Source organism: Durio zibethinus, chromosome 22, assembly GCF_047325235.1.
Source record: "Durio zibethinus cultivar Kanyao isolate XHJ-2024 chromosome 22, ASM4732523v1, whole genome shotgun sequence".
Taxonomy (NCBI): domain Eukaryota; kingdom Viridiplantae; phylum Streptophyta; class Magnoliopsida; order Malvales; family Malvaceae; genus Durio; species Durio zibethinus.
In genome coordinates this window covers 22,579,025-22,603,160 of record NC_143183.1, presented here as the reverse complement: position 1 = coordinate 22,603,160, position 24,136 = coordinate 22,579,025, and the positions used below count along the sequence as shown (strand labels likewise).

Here is a 24,136-nt window from a genome sequence, read left to right as displayed (position 1 = left end):
TATGTAATCAAAGGATGTGATGCAAAAATGTAAAAACCAAACCTCAAGCATGGGGCTATTCTTTGGGATATTGAAAGCTACAATTACATTGAGACCACTCTTTAGACTGCTAAATAATCAAATTGCTGTTAATTCAAACAAAAAAAGAAAAAATAGTAATGGGATGTTGGTAAAATGAAAGATCAACTAGCAATTCTGAGCCAGTGTTATTATTAGCAGAGTTTGATTGATACACCTTTTTAAAATTCACGGTTCTGAATTCCTCTTCCTTTATAAGTATTAATCTGCCATTGGCATATATTTATTTAGAAAACAAAACAATGATAGTAATAGTAATTCATGGGATGGGATGAGAGTACCAAATCATTCAAAACTAATACACAACTATGATTATAATATCTTACATGAATATCATAACCCTTAGTACATTACATATGTATAACACAGGAGAAAAAAGAAAAAAGTTTGCAACTTTTATTCAGACCAGAAATTTGGCAAAACAATCTTTTTGAATGAATTTCATTAGTCATTGCACTTGAAAATTTACAGACAAAACTATAGACTAAACAAGAAAAGCCCATTCGTTAGCTGGTTTGACCGACATTGATGATTCATCAGCGCAGGGAACATCTCCCATCTCCCATCTAACAACAGATTCTCAGATAACCATCTTCTGTTCCGACTACAAACAGTCGAGAGAAAGGTATTATACTTATACTTGACAGCACCGACATGTTTCTACTTCCATTATCTGATGAGTACAGCTTTTGAGGTATTACTCGATGTTGCCCATCCTGCCATATGCATTTCAGTTTTCACTATCATTATGGGAAAACCTTTTTCTTTTTTTTTCTTTAGCACTAAATATGAAAATTGATAAAACTAGATAATACTAGTAATCCATATAGCAATGAGGAAACATCCATTAGCAATCCAAATAACATTAAAGGCTTGAGATATAAGCTATGTGCTTTAACTTAACGCAAATAGAGTGAGACATATATTGTTGTTTACGTACTTCATCAGCGGATTTAGCTAATGAGGAAAGTCCAATCTTATTTCTGGAAATTGAAATAACATCCTGGCCCCACAGAGAGAAACCAGATATTCCATCACTATGTCCTTTGAAAGTGACAGGCTCCGGTAAATTTCTGCAAGAAACAATTAGTGAAGCAATCAGAATTGCATGGATATCAACCCAACTGCAAAATGTTTCTAATGAAGCGTTGTATATTTCTATCTCAATAACATGAAATTTCAACTTCAATAATTACCTTCTCAAGTCCCAAATTCTCAAAGTCTTGTCAAGAGAGCTGGAAACAAGCAAATGTTCTTCTGGGGCAGCCAACTGCATGTATGCAAAATGAATGAAACTGCATTTCGAGTATAAGTTCTTTCTCCCACTAATTTGGTGAATTAGGCATATACCTTTGTAACATATCCATCATGAGCCCTCCAACAAGCAATAACATTTCCACTCCTCACATCAAACAACCGGCAGTGACCAGAACTTAGTCCAGCTGCAGTCCAACGTGGTGAAGCATAAACTCCATTTCCTTGCTCTTTGTCAGACCCACATGAACATATGGCAGAGACAAGAGAAGGAAAAGCAGATTCACTGAATTCACCCTTCCATAAATGAAGCTTTCGGCCTTGGGAAACATCAATAAATCTGTTTCATGTAGAAAAATACAAGCAGAAAGGCATTACAACACGATTCTTTATTTATGTCAGATTGATTTAACAATTGAAATCTCACTCTTAATAGTAACTAGCTACCTGAGAGAACCATTTCCAGTGCCGACCACAACCTTTTCAACATGCTCTAAATAGTGCATGCAAGTGTACAAGCTTCCATCAAATGGACTACTAAGTACTCCACTTGATAATGTGTTTGAATTCAACATATCAACATGGTCAGCACTGATCTTTGATGGAGAAGATAAAGGGCTTGCAAGATGAAGGGAATCTGTGGATGGTTCCGAGAATATTGATATCAGCTTCCCTGTTTGGCCATTCCAAACATGTATTGTTCCATCACAAGATGCTATTCTTCCACTCAATGATAAGATGCATATGTCATTTACAACCTGAAAGTTCCAAAAGCAATTAGAGAAATCCACATAGCCACAATTATATTACCAAAAGCATAGCAAGCTTAGCTAAGAAATATATCATAACTGAGACTGAAAGTCTGACAAGCTTAGCCAAAGAATATAGACAAACATGTAAAAGAAACTTAGTGTCTTCACAATATTTTCACCAATCGTCAGTTGAATATGACCCTCATCAACACATGGCCACTATAATACCAAAATGGTGCGATCACATCCAAAGGGACAATAACCAAACAGATCAATAAAGTACTTTCATACTAATAGCATGACTAGATAAGGAGACAGTATATTGCATGTGTTCCAGTAGATATTTAGCAAAATATCATATTCCTGCAGCAGTACCTATACCTATCCACTCTTTATCTTACCTCTCTCACTGCATTAAATCCCTGAAGACTCAATGAAACAAGGGATATCAGGTCAACATAGATAACGTATCACCAACATAATTACAGAAATAGACGAGGGATATCAGAGTTCTATTGGAATGCAACATAATAACGGAACCAACCTCCTCATGACCATAATATCCAGATACACAATTTATTCTTGTCAAATCCCACTTCTGAACAGTTCCTTTGAACCCTGGACCAATGCCGGCAGTGAAAACTGTATTCTCATCTTGGCAAACAGCTAAAGATCTCAGGGCCCCTTGATGTGCACGAACTGAGGATAAAACAGATGCTCTTATCTTCCATGGGAATTCATCTTTCGGACTCCCAAAGCGTCCAACAAGGTCAGAGCCATCCCAGCCAGCAGCTGGAGTAGGGAACCAAAACCAGGGTTCTCTCTTGAAATGGTTTGAAGCTGTTTCATGTGTTTGGACTGAACTCTGATTAGCATTGGCCAAATGTCTTTGAGGCATCAAATTTTTGGCACCTCTAATTCCTTGTGATTGTGGAATTGACCAGCCAACCCCATTAAGTAACAGTTTAGCAGGACCGTAATCAGATGTTGACCCCTTGCTCAATAAGGGCACTTTAGCAATTAGATTCTCTACGCCACTTCGAGGTGATTCTCCTGTATATTCCCACTGAATAATAATAACATGTTCAGAAATATGATATGCAAAAATCTATGCACGGCAGAGGACTTGAGATGAATCTTCGAATCAACAAAATCAATTACTGCACCACTCTTGGAAAGCAAAGCCACCTCATACCTTCTGTGGGAAAACACTTATTTACAGCTGGTTGTAATCTTGTAATCTGTATATTTATATTTGTATCTCTAGAATTAAGTATTTGTATCCCTAGAATTAAGGAAGATTTAGTTTCCTAGTTTAACCCCTAGTTAGTTGTATATAAACCTAAGATTCTTGTATAATTGTAGATAAGCAGTTTTTCAATATACATTCAGTTTCCACATGGTATCAGAGCTTTAGGCTCTTCTTGGGAAGAAAAATTTTCAGCCTTCATTGCCGACTTTTTTAGGCCTTCATTGCCGAATCCTGTTTAGGCCTTCATTGCCGAACCCTTTCAAAGAAAGATATCACTATCACCCAATTTGAGGAAATGTTAACTGGAAAAATCACTGGAGTACTACAGATGTCTCAGAAACAAGGAGAGTTCAACAGGGAAGAGATTGAAAAGCTGAGAAACTTATTGAAAATCCTTGAAAAGCCTACTATGGTATGTTCTTTGGGTAAAGTTTCTAGTTCAGGTAAAGCTTCCGGTTCTCATGGATTAAATGTCTCGGCTAAGCCTATTACGAGTTCTTGGGTCATTGACTCAGGAGCCACAGACCACATGATACATTCCCCAGAAAAGTTTAGTACATATAATCTGTGTCCTAGTAATAAGAAAATTGTTGTTGCTGATGATTCACTTACCACAGTGGCAAGATTAGGAGATGTTCAAGTTAATCCCTCGTTTGTTCTAAAAAATGTTCTTCATGTTATTGGATTGTCTACTAATCTGATATCTATACAAAAACTTACCAGAGATATGAATTGCAAAGTAACTTTTTATCCCTCTTATTGTGAATTTCAAGACCAGAGTTCGGGGAAGATGATTGGACTTGCTAAGGAGAAGGATGGACTATACTATCTTGAGACATCAAATAACACAAGTAGTATCAAAAATAGTTTACCTTTGTCATTTCTTTCTGAAAAATCTTCCAATAAAGACAAAATCTGGCTTTATCATTTTCGTCTTGGACATCCTTCTTTTGGAACCTTGAGAAACATGTTTCCTTCTTTGTTCAAAGAATTAAATGTTGAAGATTTTCATTGTGATATTTGCGAATTTGCAAAACATAGACGTGTGTCTTTTCCAATCAGTAACAAAAGAAGTTCTACTCATTTTTACTTGATTCATAGTGACATTTGGGGTCCCTCTACAATTCTTAATATTTCTGGTGCGAGATGGTTTGTTTCATTCATAGATGATTGTACTAGGGTCTCTTGGGTTTTTTTACTTAAATCCAAATCAGATGTGAATAGTGTGTTTTTAAGCTTCCAAAACATGATCCAAAATCAATTTGGAGTAAGAATCAAGAGATTTAGGTCTGATAATGCAAAAGACTACTTCAACCAGAGTCTATCCACCTATTTTCAAAAAGAGGGGATTATCAATGAGTCATCTTGTGTTAATACTCCACAGCAGAATGGAGTGACAGAGAGAAAAAACAGTCATTTATTAGCCACAACCAGAGCTTTTCTTTTTCAAGCAAATGTACCTAAATCTTATTGGGGGGAAGCTGTTCTCACTGCCACACACATTATAAATAGGTTACCTTCAAGAGTTTTGGGATTTAAAACTCCTATGAAACTACTCTCACAATTTTATCCCAACCTCAATACCACACACAATCTCACACCTAGGATATTTGGTTGTATATCATTTGTTCATGTTCACAGTCATAACAGGGGAAAGTTGGATCCAAGAGCGATTAAGTGTATTTTTGTGGGGTATTCTTCAACTCAAAAAGGATATAAGTGCTATCATCCTCCTACCAAAAAATTTTATGTGTCTGTAGATGTCACTTTTGAAGAAAATAAACCATTTTTTACTCAACCTTATCTTCAGGGGGAGACTTCATTCATGGAAGATAAGGATAAAGACTTCTTTTTGCTTGATTTTCCCCCTTCTTCAACATTTACACCCATTAATTCTTATGAGTCGAAACCTGTTTCTATTGAGCCCAAGTCAAACATTGAATTTGAGTCTGAACCCATTCCAAATACGAAAGATGTGACAAAGGATAATATTGTTCTTGATTCTATGAAGGAATTACAGGTGTACTCAAGAAGGAAAGTTCCAGATCCTGAACCAGTGCCAGTCCAAGAACCTGATCCTAACTCTGGAAATGAGGTAACTACAGTTTTTGACTCTGTTTCTCAAAATGAGCATGAATCTCCTAAAACTATAACTAGTGATTATGATTTGCCTATTGCCATTAGGAAAGGAACCAGAGAATGTACCAAGCATCCACTATACCCAATATCTAATTTTGTGTCATTTGAAAAATTCTCACCATCCCACAAAAATTTTCTTGTGAGCCTAAACACTATTTCTGTTCCAACTACATTATCCGAGGCATTATCCAGCGAGAAATGGAGGCAAGCCATGAAAATAAAAATGAAGGCCTTAGAGAAAAATCAGACATGGGAACTGGTAGAGTTACCTAAAGGAAAAAATTCAGTGGGGTGTAAATGGGTTTTCACTGTAAAATACAAGGCAGATGGTACTGTTGAAAGGTATAAAGCCAGGTTAGTGGCTAAGGGCTACACTCAGACCTATGGAGTGGATTACCAGGAAACCTTTGCTCCAGTTGCCAAGATGAATACAGTTAGGATTTTGTTATCATTAGCTGCAAATTACAATTGGCAGCTTCAACAATTTGATGTAAAGAATGCTTTTTTACATGGTGATTTGGAAGAAGAAATATATATGAAGGTTCCACCGGGATTTGAAGGTCATCTAGAAGCAAACAAAGTATGCAGGGCTAAAAAGGCTTTATATGGCCTTAAACAGTCTCCTAGAGCTTGGTTCGGGAGATTTGCCAAAGTGATGCTAGCAATGGGATATAAACAGAGTCAAGGAGATCACACATTGTTTATCAAGCACTCTGATTCAGGGAGAGTCACAGTTCTATTAGTGTATGTTGATGATATAATTGTAACTGGAGATGATGAAAAAGAGAGAGAATCTCTAAAACAGTGTTTGGCTAGAGAATTTGAGATAAAAGAGCTAAGGAGATTGAAGTACTTCCTAGGAATTGAAGTAGCTCACTCACGGCATGGTATTTTTATCTCACAACAGAAATATGTGATGGATCTTCTGAAGGAAACTGGGAAGCTTGCATGTAAACCTGCAAATACCCCTATAGATCCTAATCATAAAATTTGAGAAGCTAATGAAGATGCTGCTGTAAATAGAGAGATGTACCAAAGATTAGTTGGAAGACTCGTTTATCTTTCACATACTAGACCTGATATACCATATGCTGTGAGTGTGATAAGTCAATTTATGCATAGTCCTAAAGAAGTGCACCTACAGGCTGTCTACCGTATATTGCACTATTTGAAGGCCAATCCTGGGAGAGGTATCTTATTCAAAAGAGATTCGGAGTTAGTTCTAGAAGCATATACAGATGCTGATTATGCAGGTTCAGTAACTGATAGAAGATCTACCTCAGGCTACTGCACTTTCTTAGGTGGTAATCTTGTGACTTGGAGGAATAAAAAACAGAATGTGGTGGCAAGATCAAGTGCTGAAGCAAAGTTCAGAGCAATGGCTCAAGGAATTTGTGAACTACTATGGTTAAAGATTATCCTAGAAGACTTGAAGATCAAGTGGGATGGACCAATGAGACTCTACTGTGATAACAAGTCTACAATAAGCATTGCACACAATCCTATGCAACATGACAGAACAAAACACATTGAAGTAGACCGGCATTTCATAAAGGAGAAACTAGACAGTGGGTTGATTTGTACACCTTATGTATCAACCAAAGGTCAACTTGCAGATGTGTTGACTAAAGGTCTCAGCGGTGCAACATTTCAAGAAATTATTTCCAAGCTGGGAATAGAAAACACCTATTCACCAGCTTGAGGGGGAGTGTGGGAAAACACTTATTTACAGCTGGTTGTAATCTTGTAATCTGTATATTTATATTTGTATCTCTAGAATTAAGTATTTGTATCTCTAGAATTAAGGAAGATTTAGTTTCCTAGTTTAACCCCTAGTTAGTTGTATATAAACCTAAGATTCTTGTATAATTGTAGATAAGCAGTTTTTCAATATACATTCAGTTTTCACACCTTCCAATTATGAAACCGTAGAAGAAATTGCTCAAGAAGCAACCACGTAGCACAACACTGACGAAGTTTCTCTATTCCAAGTAGAGAAGCAAAAGAAGGATATAGAAGCAACCTGCATTCAGGAAAGAACATGGATGAAGTAAAGTAATTCATGTCAAACTGGCTTCTAACTAGAGAGAACAGATTATCACCCACACAAGATCCATGCGACTCTCAATTTGAAACTCTCCATTAACTTTTGATTTTGAAACCTTCAAGCTTTTACCAAGCGAACCAGATGCATTGGAACTTTCTTGTGAGAAGGCCAGCTCATCAAAAAGCTCCTTAAGTTGTGGCAGGACATGCAATGCTGTCAACTCTGGTCCAATCCTCTGGCAAATTGCCATTAAAGTTGTAGCACCAACCTGACCGTTACACCACATATGAAATTATGAAAACTTTGAAATATCTGGCTCGCATTTGAGATGCATGACATAGAGAACCAAAAAAAGTTATTAAACATAAATGATAAGAACAGCAACAATAATAGGAGCAACTAAGCTTTTTCCCAGTAATTAATTATAAATGATCGAGGTAGTAAGTTTTATTCCTTTTTGCCTCAAGACAATCCACCCCTTAGAGGTGCTATTCACATGACCTTCTAAGGCCTTTACATGACCTTCTAAGGCCTTTACATGACCAAGCATCCGGCGGAGAAATTCTGAAAGTAAAGACTGTCATATTCCTTAGAGGTGCTTAGAAGAATATCGTTTTTTCATGTAGCTTGATAGCTTCATACTGAGCATGTGGATTCATGATGCTTCATTATAGAGATTCAAGCTTCACTTGTAGCAAGACAAAAATAATAAACACACAATATTAGATGCTAAACGATAATAAACAGTAACGACATATTCCCCTCTAAATGTAATCCTTTTCATTATTGTGTACAATTCTTCAAAACTTAAGTATGATTAACTGCACTGCAGTTAAATGAAAACAGAAATCTTAAAGAACCTGAAGCACTGTCATCTCTAAATTTCTTTGCATAAGAGCCAGAACATGTAGGCAACTCTTATCCTGCAAGATAATAGGAGATGCATTATTAATTCTCAAAACACCATCCAAGGTTGAATATAAAGTGCAAAAAATGGATTTCAGAACCAACTGCATACTTCAATTAGGTCTTTTACAACTGCTTCCCTTGGTAAGAAGGCTACTAGACCGTCCAATGTCATTAGACAATCAATAAGTGCTAAACTACTCCAGCTATGCACAGGCTCAGGCTTATTCATACAAGAAACATCAATACAAGAACGAGCAACATGTTTAAGCAGTGGTAGCATCTGTCTGACAATAAAGGTCTCTCCCAAAAGACCGCCTGAAAAGTAAAAGAATGACAGTAAGTACATGATAAACATGCCATTTCCAGAACAGACATCAATCTGAAAACCCAAAGAACTGTAACTACCAATTCTGACCAGGACATCAATTCCATCAGGGCATAGTCCCTTCCCAAAGCATTGAATCAAAGGCAGGATCGTCTACATTAAGGATCGAGGGTTTGTTGTTATAATGACAAAGAGAAATTGGATCTATGTATAACCCACAAAACTGTATGGCCAAACTTTATTTACTTCTGAATAAAACCAAGAAACATAGGAAGAGGTTAACCTGATGAACAGTGATAGGCACACCAAGCTCTTCACTGGAGCAAATAAGCAGAACAGAAGCAGCAGCTGCTGAACTCTTGTGAGGAGAAATGTATAGATTTGATATGACCAATGGATGTATTGTTTCCAGATATGCTTGTTTACCAATTTGGTTCCATATCTCTCGAACAAATGAGTCTTGAAGAAGAGAAACCTTCAAATGAGAATAACCTGTGGTCTGAAATAAACAAGTTCATCCACATGGAGTCAAATAAGATAGTTCCATATAGATGCAAGTGCAAAAGAAAGAAAGCTCATAACTAGCCTGCAGAATCTTCTGGATAGCAGGCAAAACTGATGCCTTCACTGCTTTTGGGGTCAAACATTTTATGAATTCTTTCAGCAGTACGTAAGCCCATTCAGCTTCAGCGTCAGATAAAGTAGCTGAAGCAAGTGGTAAACAGTATGGAGCACACATTTCAGCTGCAAGAGTTCCCATTGCTTTCAGTGCCCCTTGCTTTGCAAAATTTGCTGCAAATTGAAGTTGGGATCCATCTTTTGCCATAAGTTGAAGTGGCACAGTAAACAAGTAGACTGACTTCACTGTTGAAGGAAAATAAGGAGATTCCAATAGACTTTTGGCAGATGGCCTCCTGGTTATTATGAGTTTTAAATAAAACAAAAGTAGTTTAGTTATATAAATGCATATAGTTGATGCCAGGCCTCATAAAATAAGAATAGAATAACATAGAGAAATGAATCAATAGAAGCATTATTAAATAAAATTTAATAAGATTAAAATATAATAGAAAAAAACCTCATCCAGTTCTTCCCTATGCAAGCTTCAACCAGTACTTTAGCATGAGAAGGAAGTTCCTGTATCAATCCAGGGAAAACACCACTTTCCAAGTACATGGCTAATGAACTTGAATCAAAAAGTGGCCTCTTCAAGTAAAGCTCAGCTAAGAGACAACCCACTGAAAATATGTCCATTGCTGCCTCTTTGGAGGAAGACCTTGATAAAAATGATTTCTGCCTCCAAAGCAAAAACTCTTGATATCCTGTGGAATCATCATCCTGTATTTCTATATGCTCAAGAAGATAATTTAAATCAATATCAGATGGACACCCACAGTAATTGCTAATATGATGTGGGTTTGATGCACTTTTGTCCAAATTCTCACTTTGAACCTTTAAAGAAGAGCTTTGCTTCAGAAGGTTTTCTTGACCATAGCAATAGAGAGGACTCAAATGCCGGGCATGTTCTGAAAATAAAGACACTTCTTCCAATTCTTGTAAACAGGCAGTTTTATAGAGAAAAGATTTCTCGTTATCCATTTCATTTGCTTGGTGCAGACAAACGGCTGACTCTATGGCGCTATCACGTGTTTCCTGCATAGCAACTCGACGTGCAGGGTGTGGTTGAGTAAAGAGCTGGCGCCGTCCAATTGACCTTGCCTTTGTGGACTCTGATGAAGACAGCATAACATTCTTAGCAGCAACAGCAGCTGGCCCCAACATCTTATATCCAAAGGTTATATCAATCCAATGATGGATTTGACATGAGACTCGATTACTCTCTAAAGCATCTCGATGCAATTTAATGAATTCTTCAGGACTACCTGCCCATGATGGAACAGCCAGATCATTCATACCGGAATGCTGAGAGTAAAATATTCGAGGATCACAATAAAATTCAGGGATGCACTCATCTGGTGTCCATTGATAAAGTCTTTGCATGGTAGAAGGGTACTCATTAGGTTCATAGACAGAGCGAACAGCCATCCGCAGTACACTTAAAGGCAACCTCCTTGCTTTATAGCTGCAGACAGCCAACTCTGATAGACACTCATCTGAGACATGGTGTGGAACTTCAGATGTTGAGTAGGTGAAATCCAACTGTTCATCACCTTTTGCCAACCTCCATTTACTCTTGCTTAAATCCCGCCATCCTGAATCAGAGTCCTCACTTGGTTTTGTGCTAAAATCTATTACCCATGGCATTACTGGATGAAATGTGTGGTCCCCCCACCTTCTACCAGCCAACTTATTTAAGAAAAGCAAATACTCAAAATTACTCAGCTCTCCCCTCCACCATCTAGTGAATTGAGAATTCCAATCTGAAGATGGGGAGAGCTTAAAATCAGCATATAATCCTTGAGAAGAACAACCTTCTATGCAACAACCTACCCTTGAAGGAGCACAGCTAGTGTCAGATTTCCCATGTTTGAAATCTAAATTGAATCCTAACCTAGGGTTATCCCAAATCCGCAGCCAAACCCAGCATGAATTAGTGAGCATCACATTGGATGGGCATAGATTACCATGGTGAACCCCCAATCCATGTAAGTAACTAAGGGCAGACAGCAGCTGATACATCAAAAACCTCACATGCCAGTCCGACTTCAAGGCATTCGGGCTGTAATGAAGAATATTCTCCAAGGTATATGGAGTTTTGGGGAGCAGTAAGTTGATATAACCAGGTGTTTTGACTAAGCCAAGAATAGGTGCTATATTGGGATGTCTGAGGCAACCTGGGATACTAGTCTCATCAAATGAAGGAACCCCAAGTAGACGCATATAATTAACACTGTCTCTCCCAGAAGCTTTTTGTTGAATAAAAAGATTAAGTGAAGACAATATGTGATCTTCCAAATTCCCAGATTTGAGGCTAGAAGCAAGGTCTTGAAAAGCAGAATAAGAAGAAATACCAACATGAGCAAGTGGGGCCAAAGCAGGAATTGTTCTTAAGCAGGAGAATTTAGCAGAATGGTTACAAGCACAACATTCATATCCCATCCTATTAGACAAAAACTGGGTTTCACCCAACAAAGAATCTGATAAATTAGTGTTGCTAGTTCCTGCACTGACCTCTGTTTCTTCTCCATTTTGCATCATATATTGGTTACTACAAAGGAAAATGCATAAAATTCAACAGCTTTTAATTTTTATATCATCAGTCAACAAGAAAAGACGTAAGGAAAAAGAGAGAAAATGATGATCTTACAGGTATTTAGATAAGCAATGCTGTGGATCAGTGGGAAGATAGGATAAAATGAATTGAGAAGTTGAAGCTGAAGCTGAAGATGAAGATGAAACTTGTCCTGCAGAATTGTTATCAGAAAACTGAACGACAGCGGACGAGCCAAAGGGGAGAGGAGAATCGGAGATGCCATAGCAAAACAATAGCTGATCCGACCAATCCGACTTGATTCGGCGTTCAAGGCATTCCAAGCACGTTTCTTTTTCTTCCATCTATCTACCTTTCTTTTTTGGCTTCAATTTCGCTCCATTTTCAACTACCAATTGCTTTTCTTGCGGTTACTTAACATGCTAGACAGAAGCATCGGCTATGACAACGACTATAACTGCAACTTTGATTTACAGACAACCTCGGCCTCCAAACAAAAGACAACGCTCTTTGCCGTTTAATACTCTACTATGCTTCTCAAGCCCAAATCTCAATGCCCTTTTTTGCTGCTCCGCTATGCTTCTCATCCTTTTTTTTATATACTATATTGGGCTTGCTGGTTATTTGATTCTTGGGCTTGCCTTATAAAAGAAAATATAGGCAGATAGTTGCATAATGCATATTTCTTGCAGTTCCCGTCAAAGAAATAAAAAAAGCTCATGCTTTTAGAGCAAGTTTATGGGATTGTTTGCTTATAAGTTATATTTCTCAAAATGTGATCAGTAAATCACCGGATGAGCCTTACTTCGCCACCACCACATCCATATATTATCCTTTAGAGTTGAGGGTTCCTGGCTGATTCCAAGTACTGCATTATTGGACCTAGTTATGAGTTACATGAGTTATGACCCAAAGAAAAAACAGGGTTCAAAGCCTAATTAAGGGCCTTTTTGTTTTCTGCTATAAGTGCTCAGTCGTTTTCTCATGTGTATTCCCTGTCTTCCTCTGATTTTTGCCGACATCCATTTTAGCATATTCAATCAGGTATTGCAATTAAACCCCAATGATTATTGATGCTGCTGAACAAGATTCGAAATTCATATCAAATATCCCTGCCTGGTTTTCCTTTTCCTATACAAAAGAAAAAAATATAACACTTCTTCAACATGATATTAACATGGTGAAGCTAAAGCGTAGAGCCTGTTGATGTCCACATGACCATCAGTTAGTTTAAGACAATCAATCAATGGAAAAACTTACAATAATAAGTTCTCTGTTCTAACACACAAAAGATCAGGTGGATTAAAACAAATACACGTGTTCAAAATACATTGTACTTAATCTGGATGATAGCCAAGGTCCACGGTGTTCGTACGGCAAGCTGATCATTTCACCAACTCCGAAACTGCCAACATTTTGTAACTCCAAATCCAAATCCAAATCCAAATCCAATTACAACAAATATCATAAATCACGATTCACGGCTCAGCTTTAACAGACAGAGTTGCAGAAAGGATGACCTTGGGAACGCCATCAACTCAAGCATACGGTGAGCCATGGTACTGGGACAACCGCTACGCCCACGAATCTGCTCCTTTTGATTGGTACCAAAAATACCCTGCCTTAGCCCCCCTTATCCACCTTTATGTCCCCCACCGCCATCAACGCGTTCTCGTTGTCGGCTGCGGTAACTCAGGTACCATCTCCTCAAAAATCAACGCATACCTCTTTCAGATCTCTCATTTTTATGTAACAAAACTCCACATCTTGCAGTGTTTAGTGAAGACATGGTGAACGATGGATACGAGGATGTTGTCAACGTTGATATATCCTCTGTGGTCATCGAAGCTATGCAAACTAAGTACTCCAACCGTCAACAGCTAAAATGTATCCTTAAAGAATGACTTCGTGGGCAAACTTTTTACAAAAGGAAAAAAAATACGAGGAAATGAAATGGTTTTTGACATGTTCTTCTTGTTATTTCTTGAATGATTTTGTAGATATTAAATTGGATGTACGAGATATGAGTCCTTTTCAAGCTGGTTCCTTTGATGCAGTTATTGATAAAGGTGTCATTTTGTTTAATTTGTTAATTCGATGATTGTTGGCTTCAAAACTTTACTGATTTTCATTTGAAATGGTGTTTCAGGCACTCTTGATTCTATCTTGGTGAGTGTTATGAATTGTAGCGCATCTGTCTTTGTTGAGATCTGATTTGATAATAATTAGCTGATGGTAAATTTTGTGTGCAGTGTGGAAATAATTCTCGACAGAATGCTACTCAAATGCTTCAGGAAGTCTGGAGGTATAATAATCCTTGAATGTTACTAGAATTGTCTACATTACTGTTTTCCTTTTATGGATTTTCTTGATCCGTTCACCATATATTGAAGCAGTTGATAACAAACTATAGGGTCCTCAAGGATAAAGGAGTCTATATTCTGGTAACTATACTCCCCTTTTATTCCTTTGCATAAAACTGTGTTGTGCTCATGTGGCATTTCTTCCTTTCTGCGGTTCAATTGAAAACCTTTTTCTTAAGCATGGATTTGAGTTATTCGCATTTCCTGCTTTCAGATTGCAACGTGTGTTTGCAGTTAATTTTCCGCTTCCCTAACTATTCTTGTAAGTGCTGCAGATAACGTATGGAGCTCCAGTATATCGTCTTGACTTGCTGAAAGAGTCATGCATGTGGAGCATAAAACTGCATGTGATAGGTTGATTGAATTCCCATTCTGGTTATTATTTTGTTGATACCATACATTTCTGCCTTGTGTAGTTGAAGGATTGATATTTTCAAGTTTTGATTCAGAATACTTTGCATGTTTGCCATAATCCCTTTTGTAACGGGGATTAGGAGGTACTGACTAGTGGCAGCTGAATGATCCATCTTGCCCAGAATTTGTATTTGATCACTTAGAGAATATAGAGCATGTAAAGGAATTACTTTTGATATATATGGATGCCGCACTGTTGAGTTATCACAAGATTTATAGAGCTTATTATGGAATGTTGATGCCTAAAAAAATTTAAAAAAAAAAAAAAACAAATGGCATTCAATTATTTAGTTGGTCTAAATGACAAGGAAGAGTGACTTTTGAATTACCCAGTTAACAATTACGATGCATAAGATCGCATTTTTGCTCACAACTCCATTCAAATGAATATTGTTAAAGAAAGAATAGCCACAAGTTGTGGAAGACTAGGGACAGAATTGCTATGTTTATTTTATCAATTGATATAAGTAGAACAGCAAATATTTTGAGTTATCTTACTTTACTGCCTGAAAGCTTGAGACTACAAATGCCTACCAACCTAACCACAGCATAAACCACACCAGAATAAAAACAGGATCCCTGAGATTAACTAGATCTTTAAGCCTCGAAACCAGTTTCATCCTCCATTATATAGCAGCCTTGAATGTTTGATGTGCTTTTAGTATAGTTAAAGTAGTAATGCCCAATCTTTTTTATATGCTGCTTTTAATCTAGTTCTCTACCATGCAGCAAAATTTGGATCAGAAGGAAGTTCTGAGCAGCCAATAAGGGAATTGACAAACCCCGTTCGATTGGAGGAGAGTGGAAGTTCAGTGGAAGATGTACTTGGAGAGAAACCTGACGTCCATTACATTTATGTTTGTACCAAGGTGAGAAAATTTTTTTCTCAAACATTTTTCTTTTGGTTATTCTCCAGTGGCTAAAAGCCAGAATTGGTTTGGCTAAGAAGTCCTGCTTTGAAAAAAAAAAAATCATAATTTGACTGCATCTAGGTGTTGCCTTATTTGTCTATGGTTTGTTTCTCAAGCATTTGCCTAATTTCTTTTCCTTTTTATTTTCTTTCAAAGGCAACCAACGCTAAGGAATGAAGTGGACGCTGATTGAAGAAGATGAGGATCTTGAGCCTTTTGCAGTGCAATTCTTTTTGCTGTAGCTGATTGTAACTTTAGTTCTGTGCTGTTTGTATGATGATGCCATGAGCTATTCAAATTTAATCTGGCTATGACATTCAGAGCATTTGTAATAACTGAACCAATTGCAGCAGTTTTTTTTATTGCTTTCAGCCATTGCCTATAATAGTACATTCTATTCCCCTCTCTGGCATGAACCGAAATAAACTTATGAACATTCTTTTTGAAAAAGAAAAATGGATGATAGTTTCAGGGAGGGGATTTGAACTTGAGACCTTATCTTTCGCAGAAGAGTGTTGGAACCACTTAGGTTATGATTCGACAAGGTCTTACTTCCTTCTTGTGTGATCTTTAAAAAATTATGTCGTTTACTTGATCACTGAAACTTGTAGATGGGATGGAGATGATCATATGGTGCATTGCCTCGCATCTTCTTTATCAACTAGGAACCTTATTTAAGGTGACAGAAGAGTGAGATTATTTTCAGAGCCTGTGCATGCTTCTCCGTCCTCGGAAGGTGACTGTGCTCCAGGTTTTTTGCAATTTTCACGTGCAATGGCGAGTGCTATCAACTGGAGTAGGCTATATCTGGTGATTAACTGTTGAACTAGGTAACCCCCCATTTGGTTGCTTTAAACCAGGGACGGGTTGACTTGAATTGCCTTTATCTGGCGTATTAACCAAGTTGATGATGAGCCGAAAATTCAGTGATCTGGGTGCGCAGGTTCAGTTTATATCTATTCTGAACTGATAGAAGATACCACCACAACTTACCAACCAAGAGGCCAAGACAAAAACACAGATAATCTCCCATTAGAATAGCTGCCATCACTACAATTTTCAGGATAATAATAATGGAGTCCTGAGAAAAAGATGGACATTGCTATTATTATTCTGTAATCAAATCTGATAGATGAGGCTAGCTCTGGCTCAGCCAGCATTGCAACCATCCTTTCTCGCCATTTCTCTCACTCTCAAACTTATTGTTATTGCCATATGAAATTAATATAATTTGGTGACAATTTAATTGGGCAGCAGAAACCCATCTCAAAAATGGAACTTCAAAATCTTGCGTCCATTTCCTATTAACATCTTAATAATTCTCACCCAACCCAATTTATCATACCTTATTTTAGAAATTTTCAACGTCTGACTTTTTAAGTTATTCTAACATCAATACAGACAGGAAACAGCAGTCGTTGTAAGTACCCTTTGATTAGAAAATCAAGCAGATCACAATCCTAAAGGTAAAATCCCATCCAATTTTTTTTCCCAAAAAAAAAAAAAAGGAAATTACGGAACGGAACGGACCGGTCCATCAGCGCTTAATGCAAGTGCAGGTACGAAACAAAAGCTTGCTAAGCTGGGGGAATTCCGTTGAAGACACGTCATCATCCAATCCCCGTCAGTCTATATATATCCTTTCCTTTGTTCAGACCCGAACTCGAGTGTGAACGCAATCCGCAAAGCCATTGACTGCTTCTTTTTGGTGTTTAACTTTAGCCCTCTCAATCTCATCGTTCTTTACGCTTTATATCATCAGTGGAATTCACGCGCTTCTCTTCCTCTTCTTTTTCCATTTCCAGCCTCTCCATCTTCGATTATTATTGAAATTTTCTGTCTTTTCTTTGCTTTTGTTTAATAAAGCTTTCGATTTGGGGGGTTGTTGAAATCTCTTGAAGAAGAACCCTTTCTCTCTCTATTGGCTTCTGGTATTGGGTGATGAAATCTGGGGTTTATTTGGAGAGTTTTGATGGCTAATTAACAATGGCTCAAGCCAGAAGATGCCTCCCTAATCAACAATTAGGTCTCTTTTTACCTTTCCCATTGTGTGATTGCAATGCCATTTTAATCATTCAAGTTCCTTCTTTTTTCCACAAAAGAAAAAAAAAAACCTTCTTTTGCGTGAAACCAACATGTATTTGTATGTTAAGGGCACAATGAATCTGCATCATTTATGCCCTTTGTGCTTTACATGCTTTACTTTTCAAACAACTATTTTATTTCCAATGAATTTCTGTAATTTTTGCATATTTGCTTTAGATGGGTTTGTTCTTCTTCCATGTCTTGCCTTGTATTCTTTCCTTTGCTGATGACTGTTTGCATGTTTTATTTATCTAATTTAATTGTTCTATGGAATTCGGCAGACCTTCAGCAGATATTGCAAGAAGCACAACATCGTTGGCTTCGTCCTGTTGAAGTGTGTGAAATACTTAGCAACTACCCCAAGTTTCGTTTATCAGACAAGCCGCCCACTAAGCCTTCAGGTGAGGTCTTCACTAATTTCTTTTATGCCCATATCAGCTTGTTATTCTTCTACCTATTATGTACAATAATACAATACTAATTCTGCTACATTTGTTTCTCTATTTTATCCATCTTTTCTCTGCTATGCTCAATATGATTGATAATTGTGCTTTACTCCTTTCATTAATTTGGAAAATCATTTCTTGTTAAATTACTACTACAATATTGTTTTCGTGAATTTTTTGCTGCTACTTCAATTAGTGACCAAAAATTCGTTTTCAGCTGGATCGTTGTACCTGTTTGACCGGAAAACAATTCGATACTTTCGTAAAGATGGTCATGATTGGAGGAAGAAGAAGGATGGAAAAACTGTCAAAGAAGCTCATGAAAAGTTGAAGGTGTGCTGTTCAACTTGTTATTAGTAAGTTTTTGCTTTTCAGAGGTTGGTCCTAAGCAATGCAGTTAGAATGCTCAAGGCTTTAGTTCACTTGCTGGACCATCTAAGATTTTACTGTCGCATTGGCTGCAATGGAAACTAAACGAATATGGAGAATGGTTAAGAAATCTGTGACTGTAAATTTTCTTATTTCAAGCATCAAATGCAAAAAGATAACTTTGGGTTGTCTAATTCCTATCCATAATCTCCAACCTTTTAACTTATGAATGTAAATTCCCCGGAGTCCCCTGTTACGTGTTTGTTGTAGATTCGACCTTAAATTAATAATGATACAAAAAGTGCAGCAGCATATAAATTGTTTATTTGTTCTCCGTATGTGTATGCACATCTTCTATGGTGCACTTTCTGTTATATAGATATGGTATAGTGCTATTATTTACACGGAAGTGAATGAGCTTCTATACGCGCCCATTCTGTAATGTCTATATTTATGGAATTAAGAGGTAAAAAATTTTTACAAAAACCTAAAACCCAAAAAAATAGATTAAATTATGCTTCACATCCCTAGTCTATATTCTTACATTGAGCGCATTAATTTCTAAGGACATATTTTATCTCAAAGTGATTTCTGTAGATTTCATGAAGTAACTTTTTAAATAACTTGCTCTGTAATTGACTTTTGTAGATTGGAAGCGTGGATGTTCTTCATTGTTACTATGCTCATGGGCAGTTTAATGAGAATTTTCAGCGGCGTTGCTATTGGATGCTTGATGGGTGAGTAGTTTTCTGACTATATTTCCCCCAAAACTGTTTTTCAGTGATATTGACATTGGAATCTCTTGTTTCTGTCTCACCCATTTCTCTTGTGTTGGGTAATATCATTCAATTTATTCTTTTATTGTATATATGTTAGAGTGATCCTTTATTGAAAATCCATTCCTCTCTTCTTCAATGTTTTATTGTATTTTCATTTGTCACCCTTCTATTTTCAGGCAGTTGGAGCATATTGTTTTTGTTCATTACAGAGAAGTAAAAGAGGTACCATTCTCTCTCTCTCTCTCTCTCTCTCTCTCTCTCTCTCTCTCTCTCTCTCTCTCTCTCTCTCTCCCCCCCCTGGGGATTAAGCTAAAATGAACACCTTGCAAAGAATTTTGTGCCTTGTGTACTCAAGAAATGCTGTTTTACAAAGGTCTTGGTCCTGGAATGATTGAGTGTCCGTGTTTTAACTCAGAGATTTAAATTGACTTTGGTTTGAATTTTTAGATGTCACATGTTCATTGTATTAAATGTGATGAATTCATGCTTTGCAGGGGTACAGATCTGGAATCTCTCGTTTACTAGCAGATACAGGATCTCAGAGTGTAAGCCTGCAAACTGGTTCCACTCCTTCCCTAGCACATGAAAATTCATCCACTGCTATTATTCAGACATCTCACGTATCGACAAGCAGACTTGATTGGAATGGGCAAACATTGTCTTCTGAATTTGAGGATGTTGACTCTGGGGATTATCCAACTGCATGTTCTGCTGTCCAACCTATACATGGTTCCATATCTTGTACTGCTTCAGTGGATCCTGAAGTTGCAGGTAAGTTCAATTACACATCAGAATCTAAAATATGTTGTTATCAACTTTAAAATAATAATTGAACATGTTATAACGAAAATAATCATGCACCCTAAAATACAGGTCTTTAGTACTTCTTTAATTTTACCAACCTTAGGATCTTCAAAGATCTTTGCTGATCATCCTCTATTTTTCAGGTTTTCCAGAATCAAGAAGGAATCCTCCCAGTTCATGGTTTACAGAATCTAATTCTAATCATGGCACTGAGTCATATTTCTGGCCTGACATCCATCAGTCAATCACAAATACCATTAGCATGTCAGACCATAAACTCTATGTTGAACGGCCTACTGCAGCTGATTTTATAACTCATAAGGAAGCACAGGTGAGACCGCATGATGTCTCAGATGTTGTAACATGTGGAGATAAGTTAATCAGTCCTGTAGATGTCCAAGCAGTTGGAGAATCTCCACAGAAATTAATTCAGGTCTGTTATGCCCAGTTTACAGGACATCTACATTTCGTAGTCTTCATAGTTTTTAATGACTTTGGGTCTTAGAACTCAGATCTATACACGGTGTATGCTTTAGAGATGTATGCAATTTGTATTTGACGTTGTATAGCTATTCATTGCTCTTTGCAACTCCAGTTTCAATACTAGTAAACACAAATGACTAATGTAATACTGTTCTTTGGGGGCCATTTAACTTTAGCCATCATTTTATCACCTATTGACACTTGTATGATGTCCTAGGTCAATCCATTTCCCTTGTATGTTTTTCAAGGTATGTTGAAAATTTATCAAGTGACAGTTGACTTCCTGCAGGTGCAACAGGCGTATGACTTCAATTTTATAGGTCTGCAGTCTCAGAATTATTCTGGTCTGCAAAAGGTTGTCTCCTCTTCCACGCAAATTGAGAATGAACCCAAAGACAGCGGTTTAAATAATGATGAACCAGTAGAGCTGAAAAAGCTTGATAGCTTTGGAAGATGGATGGATAAAGAAATTGGTGGAGATTGTGATGATTCCTTGATGGCTTCTGACTCTGCCAATTATTGGAATACACTTGAAACTGAGACTGATGACAAGGAAGTATCCAGTTTATCACACCATATGCAGTTGGATATTGATTCGTTGGGTCCTTCTCTTTCTCAGGAACAGTTATTTAGCATTGTTGATTTCTCACCTGAGTGGGCTTATTCGGGTGTAGAAACAAAGGTATATATTTAGTTCAGAAAAATTATTTGCCTGTAATATTTTGTGAAAGCACTTTCCATTTGTTTTCATGAAATCATGCTTATCAATAAATGCTTCTTCTGTTTTAGGTTTTACTCATTGGAATTTTTTTGCAAAGCAAGGAGCATTCTAGTGCTGCTAAATGGGGCTGTATGTTTGGTGAAATTGAAGTTTCTGCTGAGGTTTTGACTAACAATGTTATCCGTTGTCAAGTTCCTTCTCATGCTCCTGGGCGTGTTCCATTTTATGTCACCTGCAGCAACAGGTTGGCATGCAGTGAGGTAAGAGAGTTTGAATATCGCGAAAAGCCACCTGGATTTTCATTTGGCTCGGCTATTAAAAGTACAGCAGAAGAGGAAATACACCTGCAAGTTCGTCTAGCAAAATTGTTATATATTGGCTCAGGGAGAAAATGGATGGATTGTTCTGTTGAGAAATGTGATAAATGTGGGTTGAAAAATAGCATATATTCCATGGGAGTAGCAAGTGCAAATGATTGTATGCAATATAAAGAGGGATTGATTCAGAATTTGCTAAAGGAAAGACTTTGTGGGTGGCTGCTATACAAAGTTCATGAAGATGGTAAAGGTCCATATGTCCTGGATGACAAAGGTCAAGGAGTAATACACTTGGCTGCTTCTCTTGGTTATGAGTGGGCAATGGGCCCTATAGTTGCTGCAGGGATAAGTCCCAATTTTAGAGATGCACGAGGTAGAACAGCGCTTCACTGGGCATCATACTTTGGAAGGTCAAGTTTTTATATTTGTTTCATATATCTAATTACTGTCACCTATCCCTGTATATTCTATTTTGATGAATTTGTATTAGTTTTAAAAAGATGCATATCACTGCCCTGGAATCATCTCAGGTAAAAAAAAAAAATGGTTTGGATGGCTTTGTGCTGATGGTCATTCATTTTTTATTTTTTTTTATAAACTGTCTCCAGAGAAGAAACTGTCATTGCACTAATTAAACTGGGTGCATCCCCTGGTGCTGTTGATGATCCCACACCAAATTTCCCTGGTGGAAGAACTGCAGCTGATTTAGCATCAAGTAGAGGGCACAAAGGAATAGCTGGATACCTGGCCGAAGCTGATTTAATCACCCATCTTTCTTCATTGACTGTTAACCAAAATGTGGTAGGCAATGATGATGATGCAACTACAGCAGCAAAAAGGGCCATTAAGACTGCTGCTCAAATTGCTCCATCTAATGGGCCATTAGATGAGCATTGCTCATTGAAAGGGTCCCTTGCTGCTGTTAGAAAATCTGCTCATGCAGCTGCTCTAATTCAAGCTGCTTTTCGGGCTCGTTCATTTCACTACAGACAATTGACTAAAGGCAATGATGATATATCAGAAGTTTCTCTTGAACTAGGCATTCTTGGGTCATTGAACAGGCTTCAAAAGATGAGTCATTTTGGGGACTATTTGCACATTGCAGCTGCAAAGATCCAACAGAAGTATCGTGGCTGGAAGGGAAGGAAGGAATTTTTGAAGATACGTAAACGAATTGTGAAAATTCAGGTACTTTACATCAATCTATTTTTATATTAGGTAGGCTTATGGATGATAAGTTTCAAAAAGAAAAATCTTGCATAGAGAAACGGCAAAGGAGATTTCTTGATAATAAGTTTCCAAAGCTGCCTTGCATGTTTTTGCCTTTTTTTTTTTTCTTTTATTCTCTGGATATAAGGTAGTCTTCACAAATTAATTTTGCTTATTATGTTTTCAGGCTCATGTAAGGGGACATCAAGTTCGTAAACAATATAAAAAGGTTGTTTGGTCTGTCAGTATAGTTGAAAAGGTAATTCTGCGTTGGAGACGTAAAGGTGCTGGTCTAAGAGGATTTCGTGGGCAAAAGTCAATTGAAAATGCAGTACCAGAGATTGAGATAGGCGATGAATATGAATTTTTACAACTTGGTCGACAACAGAAGGTTCATGGAATTGAGAAAGCCCTAGCAAGAGTAAAGTCCATGGCTCGTGATCAAGAAGCACGTGAGCAGTACATGAGGCTAACTACAAAATTTGGAGAATCAATGGTAATTGTTTTCCTTTTCTTGTATTGATTTGAATGTAAATGCTGTTTGAAGTTTACAGCTGAATGCCTTCTCTTGGTGCACAGGTGAGTGAGAAAGGAAGCAGTGATAGCAGCAGCAATGTGGAAAGCCATGAAAGAAAAGAGGAAAATTTGCTCGCATTTTGTGGGTGATCGATCAATGATATCCCTCAGTGCCAGCTAATCTCGTCAAAACCAAAGCTTTTTGTGCAGGCCAGTTAATTGGTATATAACAGCTATTGGTAACTACTGCCCTAACATTACGATTTTGTCTGCAACAACTTTTATATAGGATAGAAGGGGGTAACAAGGGGAAGGAAAGAAGGGATTGTAAATTATGTTTTCTGATTTTCTTTTTCTCCCCCCTTGTAAACGGTAATCAAATTTCCTGTGGAACAGATCCTTGCTTTTAAGCTTTATAGATGAGATCTGTCGAAGTGCTCCAAGTTACTCTAATTGAAGCAAATTTAATACTTAATAGTGGCATTTAAGTGGATTATTCCTTTTAACTTTTCCTTTCCATTTCTGTTTTCTTCCTACTCAGTGGTAAACAAACCAAACTGTTTTCTAACAAAAACAAAATATATCTGATTTTTATTCTATCTTTGAATCTTTCATGCCAGAGGAAAACCTGGAAGCAATGTTGCATTGTTGTAGTATTCAATAATTTTCCTTCCTCAACATTTAAGCATTGAAAGTTTTGTAAGGTTGATACTGCAACCTGATTTTTGGTAATGATAAGAAATGCAACAATAAGCCCGATCAACGCTTATTTACAAGCTTGAGGCAAATGA

At 37.3% G+C, this 24,136-nt stretch overlaps 3 protein-coding genes across 6 annotated transcripts; 2 read left to right on the top strand and 1 right to left on the bottom strand.

Moving 5' to 3' along the window:
- Positions 1 to 356: 356 nt before the first annotated feature.
- On the bottom strand, positions 357 to 12,419 carry LOC111306974 (protein serine/threonine kinase). 2 transcript variants are annotated; one of them, XM_022905035.2, is made up of 15 exons: positions 12,025 to 12,419; positions 9,835 to 11,925; positions 9,343 to 9,670; positions 9,040 to 9,255; positions 8,837 to 8,909; positions 8,541 to 8,746; positions 8,383 to 8,445; positions 7,582 to 7,790; positions 7,387 to 7,498; positions 2,629 to 3,150; positions 1,780 to 2,090; positions 1,429 to 1,672; positions 1,275 to 1,348; positions 1,019 to 1,151; positions 357 to 794 (listed from the first exon to the last, which is right to left on the bottom strand). In XM_022905035.2, the coding sequence occupies exons 1-15, from the start codon at positions 12,270 to 12,272 to the stop codon at positions 645 to 647; spliced, it is 4,980 nt and encodes a 1,659-aa protein (XP_022760770.1). In that variant the 5' UTR covers positions 12,273 to 12,419; the 3' UTR covers positions 357 to 644. The 2 variants fall into 2 exon arrangements, with proteins under 2 accessions (XP_022760770.1, XP_089608174.1); XM_089752048.1 differs by lacking the exon at positions 2,629 to 3,150.
- An 870-nt stretch (positions 12,420 to 13,289) lies between these two features.
- LOC111306976 (S-adenosyl-L-methionine-dependent methyltransferases superfamily protein) lies at positions 13,290 to 15,987 on the top strand. Of its 2 annotated transcripts, XM_022905037.2 has the most exons (9): positions 13,290 to 13,624; positions 13,702 to 13,815; positions 13,929 to 13,997; positions 14,078 to 14,097; positions 14,181 to 14,233; positions 14,342 to 14,372; positions 14,567 to 14,645; positions 15,435 to 15,574; positions 15,773 to 15,987. In XM_022905037.2, exons 1-9 carry the CDS (start codon positions 13,444 to 13,446, stop codon positions 15,791 to 15,793), a joined length of 708 nt encoding a protein of 235 aa, XP_022760772.1. In that variant the 5' UTR covers positions 13,290 to 13,443; the 3' UTR covers positions 15,794 to 15,987. The 2 variants fall into 2 exon arrangements, with proteins under 2 accessions (XP_022760772.1, XP_022760773.1); XM_022905038.2 differs by lacking the exon at positions 13,702 to 13,815.
- Positions 15,988 to 17,281: 1,294 nt separating this feature from the next.
- Positions 17,282 to 23,851, top strand: LOC111306973 (calmodulin-binding transcription activator 1-like). Of its 2 annotated transcripts, none has more exons than XM_022905033.2 (12): positions 17,282 to 17,642; positions 17,983 to 18,102; positions 18,365 to 18,480; positions 19,165 to 19,253; positions 19,472 to 19,517; positions 19,790 to 20,066; positions 20,243 to 20,532; positions 20,872 to 21,264; positions 21,372 to 22,030; positions 22,229 to 22,808; positions 23,017 to 23,325; positions 23,409 to 23,851. In XM_022905033.2, exons 1-12 carry the CDS (start codon positions 17,603 to 17,605, stop codon positions 23,493 to 23,495), a joined length of 3,006 nt encoding a protein of 1,001 aa, XP_022760768.2. In that variant the 5' UTR covers positions 17,282 to 17,602; the 3' UTR covers positions 23,496 to 23,851. The 2 variants fall into 2 exon arrangements, with proteins under 2 accessions (XP_022760768.2, XP_022760769.2); XM_022905034.2 differs by having other exon boundaries at positions 18,365 to 18,503.
- The last annotated feature ends 285 nt before the right edge of the window (positions 23,852 to 24,136 follow it).